The following is a 20019-nucleotide window of genomic DNA, read 5'->3' on the forward strand; positions in this document are numbered from 1 at the left end:
CTATTCATTTATTTAAAGACACATATTTAAAGTTTTAAAATAGTTTTTTATCTCATATTTCTATTCATTTATTTAAAGACACATATTTAAAGTTTTAAAATAGTGTAATTTCATTGATTCTATATATTAATACTTGTTGAGTTTGTGGTTTTGATTTTAAAATTTTCATAATATTAATTTTTTTACATTCAAAAATTTTAATTTCTTTAAAATTCTTAATAAGAATTTCATAATACTAATTGAGTTTATGATTTTCATTATAAGAATTTCAATATTTTATTTTAGTTTCCAAATTTTCAAACTTTAATATCTTTTTAAGAACGTAAGTCGAACCTCAATAAAAAAAATTAGTTAATTACATATTTTTAACTCATTCATTTAATATTTTAAATCTGTACAGTTAATGCTTAGTAGTACTTTTTTTCTAAAGCATTCACCCTATCATGAAATAAATTAGTAGTAGAGTACTTTCAAATATACTACTTTATTAATTTGTTGCATATGGTGGATTGAGTTAATGAGGTCTAATTTTTATAAAGAAAATGAGAAAATTTTAACTGCATAAGTTTTTAATTTATCATGAAATAAATTAAAATATTAAATAAATAAATAATTGAATTGATATTTTTTTATCAAAAATATTAAGTCATTAATACTCATATAATTTCCTCTTGGAGATATCGCTAATCACATCAAATATGCAACCAATTATCAAAGTGTGGAAGATTTTTAGCTAGTGTTATAAAAAAAGAACTCAATATATATCGCAAATTATGTCCTTAAATAAATATTCTATAAACATCGCTAGTATTAAAAAAATAACTAAAATTAATTTCAATCACTTACAAAACTTGTGACATTTTGAGGATACTTAATTAAATTTCCTAATTTGATGAGTCATAAACTCATAATCATGCGTAGAATAGTAGGAATTTGGACAAGGATAATTGATTTGATGTTAAAATACCATTAGGGTAAATTAGTCATAGTATAAAATGTGTTATGTCAAAATGTACATAAGGGTATTATGGCATAGAGACATTATGTCTCTAAATCACTACTCTTTTTTAAAATAAACTAAAAACAAACTAATAATGAACTATGTATTACCTAACCGTTACCTCCGGTTCATCTTTAAATATGAATTTCCTGTAATGAACTAAAAATGATGTAATAATTAATAACATTGGATTTTTCTTATGCTAATTAATAACCTATTTTATTTAGTTCGGTGTTTCGCCTTTAAAGGGTGTTTTTCCTTTAACGCGATACAGTCCTATATTATAATGTAAAGCATGAATGATCATATCCTTGAGAAAGAAAGCAGAAGAATAAATAAACAAGAAAAAATCAAGAAACCTTATGGGTCATGTTCATGTATGAAAAAAGCATATATAGACAAATATAGATGATGAAGAATTAGATTACATAAATATAGAATTTGAGTATCAGGGTTGAAAGAGTTTGTTCCCACAGGTGCATTTCCAAGAGAGAAGATAATAGGTGTCATCTTGAGCATGAGAGAACTTGACATAGATGATGGGACTCCTCTTTCGGGATCGGGATTGGGATGGTATGGCTAGGGTTGCCACACATGGCCTGCAACTCATGCATCTATTCAGGCAAGCAGGGGGTTTAGATCCCAGCCCCATCTTTATCTCCTTCTTCACCTCATCTTCCATTGATGCCCCTATCCCTATCCCACCTGAATATGCACTCAAAATCCTCACATAATCACCATTGCACTATTCATGAGATGTATAATCTTTCTCACCATATATCAAAGTGATTTTGAAATAGAAGAGATTTTGATTACCTGATTGGAGTGGCAGCAAAGTGAGAGAAAGGAAGAAGATAGGCAATAGCAGTGCAGCAAAGGTGTAAGTTGTTGATATTTCCATAAGTGTGTGCTGACTACTGAGCCTGAGACAGATAAATAAATTGAGCTAGCTAGGTTTTATGACAATATATAGTGCATGGAAGTCTAAATTTACTTAAATAGCCTCACCTCACCTCACCTCACATAGCATTTTTTGTACCTGATGGAGTATCTTCTAGTAAGTATATTTTGCATAGAATCTTCACTTTATCTATCCTCTATCCGTACATGTTAGTTGTTTAACAAGAACTAGTAATTAATAAATTGGAATCATAAATCAGTTGAAGCTGTTGTGGTAAAAGCAATAAATTAAAAGAATATTTCTTACTGTTGGAAGCCGGTTTTTCAAGCATGCAGACTGAAAGAGAAGGCATCTTGATAGTTAATTAATTAACTTGCTCTTCAATAAGAGGTTCTCAATTTGAGCTATAATTAAAATAAATAATTATAAAATGGGAGCTTTCAGTTTACTGTGATGTAGATAGCTTGTACGAGTCGTCTCTTGCTAGTACTCTAAAATCAGAAACTAAAGTGAAAAATTCACTCAATTTACCACTGTTATGTCTACTTCTTTTTTACTTGAATTCGCATTTTTTTATCGTCTACAAGTTTTAATTAATGTCGGAGACGCTTCCTAAATTCTAAAGTCCTTTTCTTTTGCTTTGCAGTTAGAAATGCAGAGAGAACTGAACTTCCTAACGTGAAAAAAGCTGCTCCTGTTCATTTTCTTAATTCTTATTTATAATTATATGCAATTTTTTTTCCAGAACTAAAATAAGAAGAAAATCGTACATGTAAGTGTATTTTGGGAGTAGTATTTTACAAAATTGTTGCTAGCTGTATGCATTTAGTAATCAATAAAACGCCAAAAATAGAACATCTAATTGTTCAATTTTCATCGTTCCCGATTCAGTAAACAATCTTTCAAATTGAAGTTAAAATGCACAATTTTTCATAGGAGTTGGAAATTATGTAGTTATTTTGATTTTCACATCATATTTATATCATGTCAAGTTATTGTAATATAATAAAAACCCCATTGTTTTGATTGCTATTTAATCTTCTAATCTGCCAAAATTGTTTGCGAAACTAAAAAAATGGTAGAAGTTGATGTATTTTTGAATCAAGTGAACTTAGTAAATTTTTTTTCTATCTAAAGAGATGTTAAATATGGATATTGGTCCTTAACCTAATTCTGCTATTTTTTTTCAAGTTTATTTCTTTGATAAATTCTACTAGTATGAGTATAATTTATAAGTATCATGTATGCTTTCCTTCGCCCCTTCGCAAATCTGTTTAGATCTCGTGTGTGTAATAGATCTAATAGGTTACTTTGATTAGGCTGCAAAAATACATAACACATATCTTTTCATATGCTCTAACTTAGGCTTCTGATTCATTTTGTCATTTTATAAAGTTACTAGGCTGGGGAATTATAAAGCAACAAGTCTGCCCATATTGATTGAAGTTTCTGAAACTGAAAAGTATAACTCGTGTGAATAGATCGAGGAATACAAATTTTGTCACAATTGATTGAGGAAGATATTGGTACAACTTCTACTCATTAACCGAAGTTGTACATGAATCATGATACTTATAAATTATAGTACAACCTTACTGAAATTATCACGCATAGATATGAATATGATCAACGAAATCGATTCATACATCTTTTTATTAATTAGAAAATAATTAGGGAACCATTTCGGTTTCAATTTTATACATAATATATTTAATAAGTATATAAAATTACACTAAGTACTAATTTTGGTCGTTATGTGATTTACACTTTTACAAGCTGTATTTTTTGAACTTAACTCTAAGATGAGTTTTGATCATTATGTGATTTACACTTTTGTAAAATTGACACTTTTATGACGGTTGAAATGGTTTATATCTCACTCAAAAGTTATGTATTTCCATTGATTTACAGCCTACTATATAGTAGAGAGATTATACAAATTAAGGTAAGATTTACCCTAGTTCATATTGCCTTATTACACGGTAATTACATTAATTTCATATCAATCTCCTTGATCCTTCCCTTTTGATTGATCTTCTCTTGATTTCTTTCCAACACTCCCCCTCAAGTTAAGTGAGGGGATCATCCAAGCTTAACTTGCCCAATGCTTCATGAAAGCTTCTGAAGTCCACTGCTTTAGTAAGGATATCAGCTAGCTGGTCTTCTGATCTTACAAATGGTAGTTCCACAACCTTGGCCTCAATGTTGTCTTTGATGAAGTGCCGATCGACTTCAACATGTTTCGTCCGATCATGCTGCACTGGATTCTCAGATATGCTGATGGCTGCTTTGTTATCGCAGAAGAGCTTGCAGGGTCCTGACGGCATCAACTCCAACTCAGTCATCAGCCTTTTTAGCCATAGGATCTCAGTCAATCCACTTTTGATCCCTCGAAATTCTGCTTCAGCACTTGACAAAGCTACCACCTTTTGTTTCTTGCTTCGCCAGGTGACCAAATTCCCACCAACGAATGTGAAGTACCCTGCGGTTGACTTTCGATCATTTGGGTTTCCGGCCCAATCGGCATCTGTAAATCCGTATATGTCCATATGGCCATGCTTCTTAAACATCACTCCATGTCCCGGAGTTCCTTTTAGGTATCGAACGATCCGCATCGCTGCTTCCCAATGAGCTTCTTGAGGTTTGTGCATGAACTGACTCACCACTCCAACTGCATATGCAATGTCAGGCCTCGTATGGGATAGGTAAATTAGCTTACCAACCAAGCGTTGGTACCTCGTGCGATGTGTAGGTTCTGCTCCTTCTACTATCTGTAGCCCATGATTCTGTACCATAGGAGTATCTGCTGGCTTACAATCCAACATCTCGGTTTCCGCCAGTAAGTCGAGTACATATTTCCTCTGGTTGATGAAGATTCCCTTCTTTGATCTCAAAACCTCTATCCCCAAAAAATACTTCAGCAATCCAAGATCCTTCATCTGAAATTCTGAAAACAGGTTTTGTCTTAGCATCTTGATTTCTTCCTCATCGTCGCCAGTGAGGATCATATCATCTACGTAGATAATCAGGCAGGTGATCTTTCCGTCCCTCTTCTTTAGAAACAGGGTGTGATCAGAACTGCTCTGCTTGTACCCGTACTTCTTCATTACTTCTGTAAATCTCCCGAACCATGCTCGTGGTGATTGTTTCAATCCATACAGTGTCTTCTTGAGCTTGCAAACTTGCCCACCTTTGAAATCTTCAGAGAAACCAGGTGGGGCTTCCATGTATATTGGCTTCGAGAGTTCCCCATGTAGAAAAGCATTAGTCACATCGAACTGGTGCAGAGGCCACTCCTTGTTTGCCGCAATAGAAAACAGGACTCGGATAGTGTTCATTTTGGCCACCGGGGAGAAGGTCTCCGCATAATCAACTCCGTACGTCTGGGTGTACCCCTTGGCTACTAACCTCGCCTTGTATCTCTCAATTGATCCATCAGGTCTCCTTTTGATGGTAAAGACCCACCTGCATCCTACAGCTCGTACTCCTTCTGGTTTGGTACACACTTCCCATGTCTCGCTCTTCATCAGGGCACTCATTTCTACCATCATTGATTTCCTCCAATGAGTTATCTGCATTGTCTCTTCTGCTGTTTGAGGTATTTCCTCTTCTTCATATAGGGCGGTCGTGAATGCTTTAGCCATTTCAGTGAGATTAGCCTTAGCAAGATTGGCTATTGAGTATCTGTTCTTAGTTTCGATTTTCTCCGGACTGTATCTTCTAGGTGGAATTCCTCGAGTGCTTCGTTGGGGAAGAATATAACGGCCAGTGTCTCCGTCAATGGCAGTGACTTCCTCCGTCTCTGTCTCAGGATTATCAACCATAGATGTACTTTCAAGTTGGGATTCGGGGTTTACCTCAGATATCACTGGAGGAGGATTGGACTGTAGCGTGGTTGGCTGAGGAGGGTCTACAGTAGACGTGACTTGCTCGGCGGTGGCGCTAGCTTCCTCTGTTGGTTCCGCCTCGGAGCTGCTTGATTGAGGCACCAGCCAACTTGGGGGTCCACTTATATCTCCTAGGCCACTCCCAGTACTCTCCCCCTGACCCCGAAGTTGGGTTTGATAAAAATATTCGCACTCAAGGAAATTACAATTCATGGTAGTGACTATTTTCCTAGATGATGGATCGTAGCACCTATATCCCTTCTGATTAGTCCCATACCCAAGAAAAGCACATTTCACAGCACATGCAGAGAATTTAGTTCGTTCGTGTTTCGGGATATGCACATAGACAGAACATCCAAAAATTTTGAGCGGAAGAGTGAGGGGTTCAGGGACCTTCGTCTGTTTTGAAAGAACTTGGAGGGGTGTTTTCATATCAAGCACTTTTGTAGGAAGTCGGTTTACAAGATAGACCGAGGTAGCCACTGCCTCTGGCCAGAGGAACTTTGGGACGTTTGAATCAAAAAATAAAGCTCTAGTTATTTCAAGAAGAATTCTATTTTTTCTCTCAGCTACCCCATTTTGTTCTGGCGTATAAGGACATGAGGTTTGGTGTACTAACCCGTGTGTTTGAAAAAAGTTTTCCATGTCTTTATTGACAAACTCCCTCCCATTATCCGACCGAAGGACCGAAATGGTTTTGTGAAATTGTGTCTGAATCATTTTAAAAAATATGACAAATTTTTCAAACACTTCAGATTTATTTCGCAGAAAATACACCCAAGTCATTCTTGTGCAATCATCAACAAACAGAAGAAAATACTTAAAACCATGATCACCAGTAATAGGCGCAGGGCCCCACACATCAGCATGAACTAGAGAAAAAATATTTTTAACACGCGTATCACTGGATTTAAACGATTGTCTATGATTCTTAGCAAAAACACATGACTCACAAGAGATGTCTTTTAAGTGCGAAAATTTTGGAAAAATCAATTTAAAATAACCCGCAGATGGATGACCCACTCTTCGGTGCCACAACCAAGCTTCCCTATCAGCAGATCCGTGAGCAAGCATCGCGGCGCCACCTTGGTGAGCTATCTCATCCACGTAATAGAGGCCTTGACGCTCAGTGCCACGCCCAATTATCCTCCTCGTCCTGATATCCTGTAACACGCAGAAATTCGGGTGCATCAGTAAGGTACAATTCAGTTCCTTAGTCACATGGCTAATAGACATCAATTTGTGGCTCAGTTTGGGTACATAAAGACAGTTCTTAAGCTTCAAGCTTGGGGATATCTCAATTGTTCCACTTCCATGTACGGATGTTAATTTCCCATCAGCAGTTTGAATTTGGCTTTTAGTTGCCTCGTTAAAAATGGAAAAATCCTCCCTATCATAGGTCATAGTATCTGTGGCTCCACAATCAAATATCCATTCCTCACTGCTACCCTCTAATTTTTTCGCCATACATGCAATATGAGTATTTTCAATAGGTGCAAAATAATTAGAGCTAACATAGGAATTTTCTGAATTCTGGGGGTCTTTTTTCGGAATACTAACTCCTGGGGGACTAAACTGCAATTTATTAGGCTGGTGGGGTTTATGGCATAATAAAACAGAACCTTGGGGTCTTATTTGGGATTTTCCGGAATTGGGGGTTTTAATAGCAAAAGGGAGAATAGGGTTAGGATTAAAAAACCCTAACCCTTTACCTATCGATCCGCCGCCCCTCCTCACTTCGGCTACCGCTGCTTCGCCGATGGTTCCTCCTCTGTTCTCCGGTCGGCCGTGAGCGTCGGTGGCCTCCTGGTTGCCCGCTCCGGCCGTAGGAAACAGACCCCCTCCGTTGTCGGTCATTCCGATGGCTAGTTTTGCCCTCGCCTTCTGATTCTCGTCCCACCATTCGGGAAATCCGACGAGAAGGAAGCATGTTTCCTTGGTATGCTTGTGCTTTCCACAATGTGTGCACCACAATTTCGATTTGTCCACCTTGAATGGCCGTCGATTTGGGGGGGCGGCTCCTGTCCCTGTTCGGTTTGACGGAGGTCCTCCTCGCTGTTGGCTCCGGGCCGCGAATCCCAGTCCGATCCCGTTGCCCGATGATGAGTTGGTGTCGTTGGTTGCGCCGGCTAACTCGGTGGAGGTTGCCGGCATCACCTTGAGCCGGGCGGTCTCCCTTTTGATCCAGCCATATGCGACCTCGGCTGAGGGCCACGGACGGTCTCTGAGGACTTCTCGTTTCATCTGGTCATACCTCGGATTGAGCCCGGTTAAGAACTTGAACAATTGTCGGGTTTCGACGTATTTTCGGAATTTTCCGATTCCTTTGTCACAACAAGTGACGGGTTGGTCTTGGCATCGATCCACATCGACCCACGTTCCATGTAAGTGCCGCCAATAAGTCTCGAGACTTTGTTCTCCTTGCTTAACGTTTTCTGCTTTCTCCTCCAGATCGAATAGTAAGAATGGATCCGACGTGCTCTCAAAGGTCACGGCGAGGCTCTTCCATAAGGCCTCTGCCGTTTGGTGATGGGCGAAATCGATGACGATATCGGTTTCGATATTGTCCAAAATCCACGAGAAAACGATTAGGTCCGTTTCCTCCCACTCCGTGTAACCGGCCGTTCCTCGTTCAGGCGGTGGCGGGTTGCCGTTGATGTGTCGGAGTACCCTCCTACTCCCAATCTGAATCTTCATGAGCCGCTCCCATATCGGGTAATTGGCTCCATTGAGCTTCACTGCTACGGTAACATTCTTACTCACCCTCAGTTTGTGATCGTCTGGGATGATTGGTTTATTTTCGGTTCCCTCTGCCATGACTTGATTTTTTTTGCCTTAGGTCGGGAAAGGTTATTTGGCTGTGATGATATATTTTCTGAGCCTTTGCTCTGATGCCATGTTGAAATGGTTTATATCTCACTCAAAAGTTATGTATTTCCATTGATTTACAGCCTACTATATAGTAGAGAAATTATACAAATTAAGGTAAGATTTACCCTAGTTCATATTGCCTTATTACACGGTAATTACATTAATTCCATATCAATCTCCTTGATCCTTCCCTTTTGATTGATCTTCTCTTGATTTCTTTCCAACAATGACAAAATTCCAAAACGTAAATAATTTGAGGACCTTATTTATGACTACGTGGCATGAAAATTAGCTTGAACAATCTGGAAAACTCTGTGGCATAAATGATGAAGAAAAGAAAAAACATGATTCTTCTCATCTTTTTCCACCACCTCCTAGAAACCGCCCCTTCCTTTTATAAATATTTCTTAGTTAATTCTCCCCCTTCAACTTCAACAACAATCACAGTTTGAAAAATCAAGAATTGATCAATCCTTCTCCAAGTTTGTGTTAACAATGGCATTAGCACGTTTAGCTCTCAAGAATTTGCAGCAAAGGGCATCATATTCTGCTTCTTTGTTGGCCAAAAATGTCACAGCCACCGCTCCCCCAGAGAAACAAAGATTGGCTTCTCAGTTTCTCCGGGGGCTCTCCTCCACTGCGGAGGAGAAGGCTGCCGGGGGCCATGAGGTGGCTGTGCAAGAGGGCGGCAAGAAGCCCAAGCTTTCTCCGAGGCAGAGGGGCCGGAGAGGCGGCAACTTGTGGAGGAGAGACGGCCGTGACTTCGTCCCTGCTCTTTGGGGTAAGAATGAACTTGGATTTCGACATGATGAAACACCATTGAAGTTAAAAACATGCAATTCTATATGAATTTGGATTAAGATATTGAGTTATAGGTAATACTGAACGTGCAGATATGTTTCCTTCGGGAGTGGGGAACGCGTTGGTCCAAGCAACGGAGAACATAAACAGGCTGTTGGAGAACATAGCTCCGCCACAAATGCTGGGGCGGGCGAGGGAGCACGAAGACAGCTACAAGCTTCAGTACCAGATGCCGGGGGTGGGGAAGGATGAGGTGAAGATAACAGTGGAGGATGGGGTTCTAAGCATACGAGGGGAGCACAAGGATCAGGAGGAGCACGACTCTGACGACAAGTCCTGGTCGTCGAGCAGCTATGGTTACTACAACACAAGCCTGATGCTGCCCGAAGATGCAAAGCTCGATGAAATCAAGGCGGAGATGAAGGATGGGGTGCTCAATATAGTCATACCTAAGGCTCAAAAGGCAAACAAGGATGTTAAGGAAGTTGAAGTTCGTTAAGTATTTGCTTTGGGATGAAACATGTGTGTCAAATAAGGATGTATACATACTACCTGATCTCTATCTATAATCTATCTAGCCAAGAGCTGAATTCTATCTCTTTCTGCAAATATGTTATTATCTTGCCGTGAAATCTAGCTCATTTTGCATAAATGTCATTAATTTAAAAATAAGCAAGAATTCATGTAATGGAGACTATAAATTGATAGCAGCAACAAATTGTACTTGTAGCCTCCACAACACCATTGATTATGTTGCAAAATATAATTTGAGCTTAAAAATAAAGCAAGAAAAACGATTCTTCATTTTTATATAAGCAATGATATTCATCAATGTGATCAGATGCAGCACAATGGTTCTTGTTGTTCAACAAAAGACCAAGAAACTGCTAAAATTCTGGTTTACAGAAAGAGGGAAGACATAATCGCAATCCACAATCGTGACAATCACCTGGGATTCAGTTTCTTAATCGTACATTCCTTCCTGCTCCCAAACCGCTACCAGAAAATCGACCATTTCCTGCCAGTTTAACAGTCGGAACAGTGAGATTATAGGAGCGGCATGCTGTAATTATTTGGGATGCAGGGAAAGAAACTTACACCAAGCGGGACAGGTTTGTCAAATGGCTTGTTATTGCTGAGCAAACTGTCGTAGGTTGCATTCCAACTGCAAGATCGTGGTTTTTTTCTGGAACAAGTTCAACAATAAAAATTATATAAAGATGGTGTAATCAGGCCCAGCCAGGTATGAGCCAGGCAGGGTCTAATTTGGTCTCTCCCAGGATTTTCTGGGCCTCTAGTTTCAAGGCCCAGTCCATATTTTACCGGGTCGACCAAACTGTGGTCCAGCATACTAAGCACCAACAACAACACATGGTGAGTCATAGGAAGCAATAGAAATGATCCTAATAAGGAACTCTTGGGGTGTCTAAGTGATATGATAGCTATATATGTGCTTATCTGCTATTCGCTATGATGGATTGATGTGATTTTGGACTTTGTTTGATAATCTAATCCTTCAGATGCTCAAACATACATTTTATCAATCTAATCTTATCACACAAAGTAAATGCATCTTTATTCCATTAGCCATGAATATGAAGATCATGTATAAGGTGCTAACTCATAATTTATTCAATTTATAGGTTATTTGATTACTCCATGCTTGGTCTCATTACCTCCTCTAAAACAAACAGTAACAATGCAGCTATAGGAAATCATCGCACCTTAACTTGGGCTCTCGAAGCTGTTGTGCCTGACTGTCGGGCCTTTTATCCAAGGCCCATTTCTGTCTATTCTGGTTCCAGAGAATTAGACCTGCAGCCGGAGCTTCTCCACATAAGATTAACTTATCCAAAATCCACAAAGCGTAGAGAATAGACAAAATCTATGAATTGGAAGGAGAATATTCTGCCTTTTTAAGAAACAGAGAACACTCAACCAGTGCAGAAAATGGGTTAGAACAACACAACAATGGGCAAGTAGCTAGAAACATATAGAAAACGAAAAGTGTTCACACTCGCAAGCGAGCACACAAACACACATACCAACAAGACCGTAATTTAACATGGAATCAGAAGGCATGCTTACCATGGTTTACAAATTCAGAAGGCGTGCTCGAGCATCCGGCGCCATGAGCATCATAAACCTGAGTAAGTGTGCTGGTAGACGAGATGCTTCCACAAGACTGCAAAGCAGTATTTTCCATATTACAATTGCTGGTGGTCCAAAAATCTTCCGATAGAGTAGTTTTTGTATTTTCCCAATCGTGATTATTCATCCCTTTGAATTCATCAAGTGAGGAATTCAGTTTGGGCCTGACATGACTCCCCAGACAACCACTGCTCTGTTTCAATTGTAATAAATCAATCATACTCCTATCATACAGTTCAAATGCCATAATAGTACTCCATAAAACTAACACATATTAACAACTGATTCATGAAATATCCAAATCCATTGCAACGACGTTGAGACTCAGCCATCCTACAGCTTCAATAATAGGTGAATATCATATAACACTGCCTTGAAATAGTTGCTTCATTCAACTACCACAACCTTTGCACACAATTGTGACCCTATTTCATAAAGGCATAAACTCCTATGCATCCGGATTTTAGGTGCACACTTTCCAATTAGGGTTCATCAATCCCTAATCAGGGTTTAACAATCATCAATTAGAGTTCAATTAGGGAAGTGTCCGTACATCTGGATGCACCAGATCAGCTCAAACATATAAGCACAAACATCTGTTTGCAATAAAATCAAGGTAGCCACATCTATCATCAAGCTTCAATCTCTCACACCAATTCAACTAATAGTACCACCTACAATCATTCAAAAGAAATCATATGGCATGAAACATTTAAGAATTATTGCTATTTCCAAGCTGAAAAGCAACAAAAAATTGAAACAGCTAGTTCACATATGCCAAATAAAAACAAACCATAACAATTAACACCTTATCCACATAGTCCAAAAAAGCTAAATCAAAGTTATTCCACAATAAACACAAACCTTGCAAGAAAAAATAAGAGAATATGGATACTTACCCCATGCAAGCAATAATATGCAAAACCCAAGCTGCAATTGATCCGATTCGTAAAAGGGACCCCAGCATTAGCATCGACGGCACAAATTTTCCACAAACCCCTGAAATTACACTGAATTCATGAACTTATACAGTGCATAAATTGCAAATGGGAAAGAAGTTCACCCCCAACTTGGATGAGATTTACCTATAAAGAGAGGTTTCAGTGAAGATGGGATTAAAATAAGAGCTTCTTTTACTTTTCTTATTGTATTGAATTTGCAACTGCAGTCGAAAAGCAAATGTGGCTGCTGAATTAATAATTGTTAGTAATTATGTAAGTACTCGTAGCAATTGAGTAATTAAATCTTAATTACTTCATTAAAAAGTAAAACTCTGGATTTTTCTTCATAGGCAATGTATTATCTTAATTTTTGCATATTTTGTTGCTAATAAATCACATTGTGTAAGGACCATACTACCCCTCTTTGTGCTTCATTGTTTTTACGTTTTTGGTGGATTTGAAATGAATGGATATAATACACCAGATTTTTTTATTTTTTTTATTTTTTATTTTGGATATAATACACCAGATTCATTCATTGGTAATTCCATGTTGCCCCACACGCCTATGAAATTATTTTTTATACTCTTCTAAACAATATTATGAAATAGTACAAAATAAAACGATTAGATGTTGTAAATATAATAGTAGTAGGTATATAAGTTATGAAGGAATATGTTAGAAGTAAATATAAAAGAGATAAAGAGCCCAACCATAGAATAATAAGCTCTATAGTATAAGGATCACCTGGAAAAGATACAAATAAAATATAGTATTTAATTGGATACGAGTATCTTATGGAGCAAAATTTTGGACTATGAGCTTCTTTCTTTATTGAGAAGATGTGTAGAACTGATTCCAAGCAATGACACACATGAAATCCATAGACCAACAAACTATTTTGTGAATCGTCAAAATCATGTCTAATTTTTTAAATTTTATTTTGTGCAATCAAGTATACGTGAAGTTTATGCTAAGATTGTTAATATTATCTATAATGTGCATAATAATCATTGTAAGACATGAAAAACAATATCACTGCATATAATTTACACTTTCTAAAGTGCACCACATTGTAGTCTATGCTATTACAGAATTTCTGTCTCATGCAATTTTTTTGCCAACTCATTACATACCAAAGCAATTTTAAATATGCATTCTGCAGCTCAAACTATATTTTTTGAGGTACCTAAGTTTAATCTTGATTGAGAGGGTGTGACTGCCGAATGTAAAATTATTGGGGTTATGATTCAATTTCATTGCTTCTGCGGAGTTCTGCCTTTTTGGTTGGGCCCAGCCCATTATGTGTAACGAGTAGTACTGTAGTACTCCTATTTGGATGACTTGTTTCAAATTCGTATCAAAATTGAAAATTTACATTATTTAATTTAGTATAAATCACATTAACAAATGAAATTATTTAATTTAATATAATAGGACGGTGTTTTACTGCCTACAATGTGAGAATGTTTTAATTAACGTCATATAGTTTTACGTAAGTAAGTCATCAAATTTTTTTTGGCCGGTGTCAGAATTTTGATTGGTTGCCGAACCAGAATATATTAATAGTTTCATAATTTAAACATATTTAAAGCTGATCTACATACCAGAATTTAACGTAATTTTATAAAGTTACAAACAAATTATTCTTTTTAATATTTAGCTGAAAATAAAAGTAGTGGCTTTTTGGGCTATTAGGATTTCTTCAAAGCGGCATTTTGGTGGAATGGCGTATTCACATTACCCAACCCAGACATGAAGTAATAAATATTCATGCATATTTCTTATTATAAGTAAATTATTTAAAAATATATTTAAGGCCGGTCATAATGAATATACCACTTTAGAGTTGGACAATATTAAAAAGTTAGTTCTCAACCCGTCGTATTATATTCAAAATAATTACTCCATTACGGAAATTTTGATGTAATGATATTCTTTTATTCTTGGGAAGAAAAAAATTACCTTAGAACTGTCCAAACTATAGGGTAATGGAGTTTATTTTGGTAAGAGTTATAGTATATGCTAAATTTCAAGTTTGAAAATTTGTGACAATAATTTTGTTATGTTTCATTAGATATAGATTTATGCACAATAATATACATAAAATATAAAAGATTTGATAAAAAAAATCAAATTTTTAGGTTGGTAAGCCACCACTCCAAATATTTAAATAAATAAATAATAATAATAAAAAAACAGAAATTGGGAGTAAATTAAGTCTCTGTAAATGGACTTGAGTTATCACTCTTGTGAGTATTAAATATACTAATTTGTTTCAATTACGGAGTGAATTAACACCAGCTGTCCATCGAAGCAGTACAAGTGTACAACTGCACAGCAAAGCATCAATTTGATTGATCCAAACAATACCACATTTACGCGCAATTATGTAAACAAAATGCAGCCAACTGTACTAACCCCACCGCAGACTGCAATTTATTAGCTAATTATTTATCTTAATTGTTGAACTCTATCCGTTTAGGGGGTCCGATGTGTTACTGTTTTGGGCCCGGCCTCTTCTTTATGTAGGAATTAAAAGCTAATAATTTAATTTAATTATTTGAACATGATTAAAGCTTAATAGTTGAAACCCCCTTTTTTACTAATTCAGCTCCATATACATGAAGACATATTTTTCCTCTTTTTCATTTCATAGGATTTAAACTTTTTTTGTGCTTGAGTTCGGATCTTGCTAGTAAAATAATTCAAGGTTAAGAATTTTAGTTCGAATTATTAGGTTAAACATTTTACTTTACTTTGGCTTTAAAAAGGAGAAACCATTTCCATCAATTCGCCAAATAATGTATAAAATTGGCGTCATTTGAACAATAAAACAACATCGGTACGTTTCCATTTATGCCCAGTACTCCATGGGACCAAATTAATACAGTAATACCATAAGTTTGATATTAAAATGCTTGGCATATGTCACATGTCAAATAAGTTGAGTTTTTATTTATTTTTTAATTTGGATGTGGATAGCTCGTGATGAATCCGCGAATTTCTGATGTTAGTGAATGCAGGAAAATACAGATCACGACACAGAGAATTTACGTGGTTCGATTTACTGAGGTAAATCTACGTCCACGGGAAGAAAAGAGGGCAGAGTTGTATTGCTTGATCTGTTTTCTACAGCTTACAAATACAAACTTGCTGTTTGATATTTTATCTCTAGAGAGCGAGAGAGAGAGTCCCCCTAATCTATTTGATCTAAGTTCTATTTATACATTGAACTAAGATCGTGGCTTGCATCACCACTCATGATGGTTGTGGATGTCGTGGAGGTCATGCGATCCTGCATGGGCCCACTATACTGCATGAGTTAATGACTGCTTGACACCACTAAATAGATCGTGGGTGTAGTGGAGATCGTGGAGGTTCTGACATGAGTTGACTATCTCCCAGTTCGGTCAAATACTGAGACCGAACTGCTGAACTATTGCCGAGCAGCTTTTGCCGGTCTGAGAGTAGAGCTTGATTGGTCGGCTTTTACCGAGCTGTAGGCTGGGGCCGAACTCTTTGGTAATGCCGATCTGATACTCTTCCTTGGGCTTTGGGCTGATGGGCCGTCACTGCTGTTGGGCTTGTTTAGTCCGTACTCCATCACTACCCCCCCGAAAAGCGAAGTGAATTACTTCGGCGAAGCGAGTCACTTCGGCATTCTGGATAAAGGTACGGGGTAAGTTGATGTTTGTCTTTGATCTGATGAAATAAACATCTTTGACCGGACTCGTCTTTGGTCTGATGAAATAAACATCTTTGACCGGACTCGTCTTTGGTCGGATGAAATAAACATCTTTGACCGGACTCGTCTTAGGTCTGATGAAATAAACATCTTTGACCGGACTCGTCTTTGGTCGGATGAAATAAACATCTTTGACCGGACTCGTCTTTGGTCGGATGAAATAAACATCTTTGACCGGACTCGTCTTTTGTCTGATGAAATAAACATCTTTGACCGGACTCGTCTTTGGTCTGATGAAATAAACATCTTTGACCGGACTCGTCTTTGGTCTGATGAAATAAACATCTTTGACCGGACTCGTCTTAGGTCTGATGAAATAAACATCTTTGACCGGACTCGTCTTTGGTCTGATGAAATAAACATCTTTGACCGGACTCGTCTTAGGTCTGATGAAATAAACATCTTTGACCGGGCTCGTCTTTGGTCTGATGAAATAAACATCTTTGACCGGACTCGTCTTTGGTCTGATGAAATAAACATCTTTGACGGACTCGTCTTAGGTCTGATGAAATAAACATCTTTGACCGGACTCGTCTTTGGTCTGATGAAATAAACATCTTTGACCGGACTCGTCTTAGGTCTGATGAAATAAACATCTTTGACCGGACTCGTCTTTGGTCTGATGAAATAAACATCTTTGACCGGACTCGTCTTAAGTCTGATGAAATAAACATCTTTGACCGGACTCGTCTTTGGTCTGATGAAATAAACATCTTTGACCGGACTCGTCTTAGGTCTGATGAAATAAACATCTTTGACCGGACTCGTCTTTGGTCTGATGAAATAAACATCTTTGACCGGACTCGTCTTAGGTCTGATGAAATAAACATCTTTGACCGGACTCGTCTTAGGTCTGATGAAATAAACATCTTTGACCGGGCTCGTCTTTGGTCTGATGAAATAAACATCTTTGACCGGACTCGTCTTTGGTCTGATGAAATAAACATCTTTGACCGGACTCGTCTTAGGTCTGATGAAATAAACATCTTTGACCGGACTCGTCTTTGGTCTGATGAAATAAACATCTTTGACCGGACTCGTCTTAGGTCTGATGAAATAAACATCTTTGACCGGACTCGTCTTTGGTCTGATGAAATAAACATCTTTGACCGGACTCGTCTTAGGTCTGATGAAATAAACATCTTTGACCGGACTCGTCTTTGGTCTGATGAAATAAACATCTTTGACCGGACTCGTCTTAGGTCTGATGAAATAAACATCTTTGACCGGACTCGTCTTTGGTCTGATGAAATAAACATCTTTGACCGGACTCGTCTTTGGTCTGATGAAATAAACATCTTTGACCGGACTCGTCTTTGGTCTGATGAAATAAACATCTTTGACCGGACTCGTCTTAGGTCTGATGAAATAAACATCTTTGACCGGACTCGTCTTTGGTCTGATGAAATAAACATCTTTGACCGGACTCGTCTTGGGTCTGATGAAATAAACATCTTTGACCGGACTCGTCTTTGGTCGGATGAAATAAACATCTTTGACCGGACTCGTCTTTGGTCTGATGAAATAAACATCTTTGACCGGACTCGTCTTGTGTCCTAATTTGGCGAGTTTTATCGCTCGGATCGGACTTTCCGTTGTCCTAATTTGGGGATCGGACTTTCCCTTGTCCTAATTCAGGCAAGTTTTATCGCGAGAATCGGACTTTCGTTGCAGTTCGTTTCAGACGAAGTGCTTGATTCTCAAGCCGAATTGCGGTCTTGTATCCTCTTTAGAAGCTTTGACTCACAATCGTTGGCTTATTGCAGCTCGTTTCAGACGAACTGCTTGTTTAAGCTGAATTGTGGCCTTGTATCTTCTTTAGAAGCTTTGACTCACAATCGTTAGCTTGCAGCTCGTTTCGGACGAACTGCTTGTTTAAGCTGAATTGTGGTCTTGTATCTTCTTTAGAAGCTTTGACTTCACAATCGTTGGCTTATTGCAGTTCGTTTCAGACGAACTGACATCTCTTCGGTACGGAGGAGATGGAGTTCTCCTGTGGTTCCGGTACCGAGGAGGAACAGGAACATGTCGGGGTTGAGGATTCTTCTTTCCGGAAGACACGGCACTACTGCGGTAGTGACTTTCATGTCAGGAGGAGGAAGGAGAATCCACCCTTTTCGTCTTCGGCTCTTGGCTCTTTTGCAGGAAGGCTAAGAACTCATCCTGCTTCTCAGCCAAGAACAGCTTGACAGCCTCATTCAAATCAGGCTGCTGGGAAGACTCGGTGTGTGGACCTTTTGAGCGGCTTGTTCCTTCTCCGTGAGAACTGGAAGTAGATTTTTCACGAGGCTGCTTTCCAGGCCTATGGGCTGCTGGATTAGCTTCCTCATGGTTATCACGGACGGAGGCACGGGTGTTATGTGATCTGGTATGCATTTTTTTGGTAGAAGAGGATCAAAAACTCGCTTTATCACAAATTTGGTTCTCTGTTTCCCACAGACGGCGCCAGTGATGAATCCGCGAATTTCTGATGTTAGTGAATGCAGGAAAATACAGATCACGACACAGAGAATTTACGTGGTTCGATTTACTGAGGTAAATCTACGTCCACGGGAAGAAAAGAGGGCAGAGTTGTATTGCTTGATCTGTTTTCTACAGCTTACAAATACAAACTTGCTGTTTGATATTTTATCTCTAGAGAGCGAGAGAGAGAGTCCCCCTAATCTATTTGATCTAAGTTCTATTTATACATTGAACTAAGATCGTGGCTTGCATCACCACTCATGATGGTTGTGGATGTCGTGGAGGTCATGCGATCCTGCATGGGCCCACTATACTGCATGAGTTAATGACTGCTTGACACCACTAAATAGATCGTGGGTGTAGTGGAGATCGTGGAGGTTCTGACATGAGTTGACTATCTCCCAGTTCGGTCAAATACTGAGACCGAACTGCTGAACTATTGCCGAGCAGCTTTTGCCGGTCTGAGAGTAGAGCTTGATTGGTCGGCTTTTACCGAGCTGTAGGCTGGGGCCGAACTCTTTGGTAATGCCGATCTGATACTCTTCCTTGGGCTTTGGGCTGATGGGCCGTCACTGCTGTTGGGCTTGTTTAGTCCGTACTCCATCAGCTCGCAATTGCTATTGATACTCCTATGTAAGAGATCAGTCACATTTTGCAAATAAAATACTCCTACAACATTAATTTTACCTAAAAAGGTTTAGCGATGTTCAAACTCAATACACGTGGGATATAGATACAAGTGCTATACTATTCTTAATTACATGTCTTTTTATCATCTCTATTTTTGTAAGATAAAAATCATAAAATATAAAATAACTCAAAGAAAGGACTCAAATCACTAAATGTGTGTAAACATTTCGAGAAATGTAAAGTCTACCTACTTTCAAAGAATCATCTTTTTAAGAAAAGCAATTATAAAGAGTGTTTGAAAATTTAAGATAAATTCACATTTTCAAATTGATCAGATAATTGTGTACGTAATAGCTTTGGAAGAAAACTTTCACCATAGTTGTCAATATATGTGCTCGACAGTTGTTAGAATAAATATTTGTCACGCCAGTAATAATCTATAAACTCATATGTAGGGCTTTTAATGTATAACAAATGAGTCTATACTTCATTAGACCAATGTGATGGGGTACGAACTAAACAAGCCCAACAGCAGTGACGGCCCATCAGCCCAAAGCCCAAGGAAGAGTATGAGTTCGGCATTACCAAAGAGTTCGGAGGAGTTCGGCATTACCAAAGAGTTCGGC

General features: G+C 38.2%; 2 protein-coding genes across 6 annotated transcripts; one reads left to right on the plus strand and one right to left on the minus strand.

Annotated features, from left to right (window-relative positions):
• The first annotated feature begins 8955 nt into the window (after positions 1-8955).
• On the plus strand, positions 8956-10132 carry LOC121750075 (26.5 kDa heat shock protein, mitochondrial-like). Its single transcript, XM_042144526.1, has 2 exons — positions 8956-9440; positions 9553-10132. Exons 1-2 carry the CDS (start codon positions 9155-9157, stop codon positions 9957-9959), a joined length of 693 nt encoding a protein of 230 aa, XP_042000460.1. The 5' UTR covers positions 8956-9154; the 3' UTR covers positions 9960-10132.
• On the minus strand, positions 9853-12832 carry LOC121750078. 5 transcript variants are annotated; one of them, XM_042144529.1, is made up of 7 exons: positions 12697-12832; positions 12511-12610; positions 11549-11799; positions 11185-11275; positions 10559-10646; positions 10410-10478; positions 9853-9909 (listed from the first exon to the last, which is right to left on the minus strand). In XM_042144529.1, exons 2-6 carry the CDS (start codon positions 12582-12584, stop codon positions 10425-10427), a joined length of 558 nt encoding a protein of 185 aa, XP_042000463.1. In that variant the 5' UTR covers positions 12585-12610; positions 12697-12832; the 3' UTR covers positions 9853-9909; positions 10410-10424. The 5 variants fall into 5 exon arrangements, with proteins under 5 accessions (XP_042000463.1, XP_042000461.1, XP_042000464.1 ...); XM_042144527.1 differs by lacking the exon at positions 9853-9909 and having other exon boundaries at positions 10241-10478; XM_042144530.1 differs by lacking the exon at positions 9853-9909 and having other exon boundaries at positions 10241-10478; positions 11549-11804.
• Positions 12833-20019: the final 7187 nt, after the last annotated feature.

The sequence above is a fragment of the Salvia splendens genome, chromosome 10, assembly GCF_004379255.2.
Source record: "Salvia splendens isolate huo1 chromosome 10, SspV2, whole genome shotgun sequence".
In the NCBI taxonomy this organism is placed as follows: Eukaryota; Viridiplantae; Streptophyta; class Magnoliopsida; order Lamiales; family Lamiaceae; genus Salvia; species Salvia splendens.

Bases quoted from the DNA above. Each gene is read 5' to 3' on its own strand.
- LOC121750075 (XM_042144526.1), top strand. From the start codon at position 9,155: ATGGCATTAGCACGTTTAGCTCTCAAGAATTTGCAGCAAAGGGCATCA. The intron at 9,441-9,552 runs GTAAGAATGAAC...CTGAACGTGCAG, and splicing joins CTTCGTCCCTGCTCTTTGGG to ATATGTTTCCTTCGGGAGTG.
- LOC121750078 (XM_042144529.1), bottom strand. From the start codon at position 12,584: ATGCTAATGCTGGGGTCCCTTTTACGAATCGGATCAATTGCAGCTTGG. The intron at 11,276-11,548 runs GTAAGCATGCCT...CTCCGGCTGCAG, and splicing joins TTCTGAATTTGTAAACCATG to GTCTAATTCTCTGGAACCAG. The intron at 10,647-11,184 runs GTGCGATGATTT...AACTTGTTCCAG, and splicing joins CTTCGAGAGCCCAAGTTAAG to AAAAAAACCACGATCTTGCA.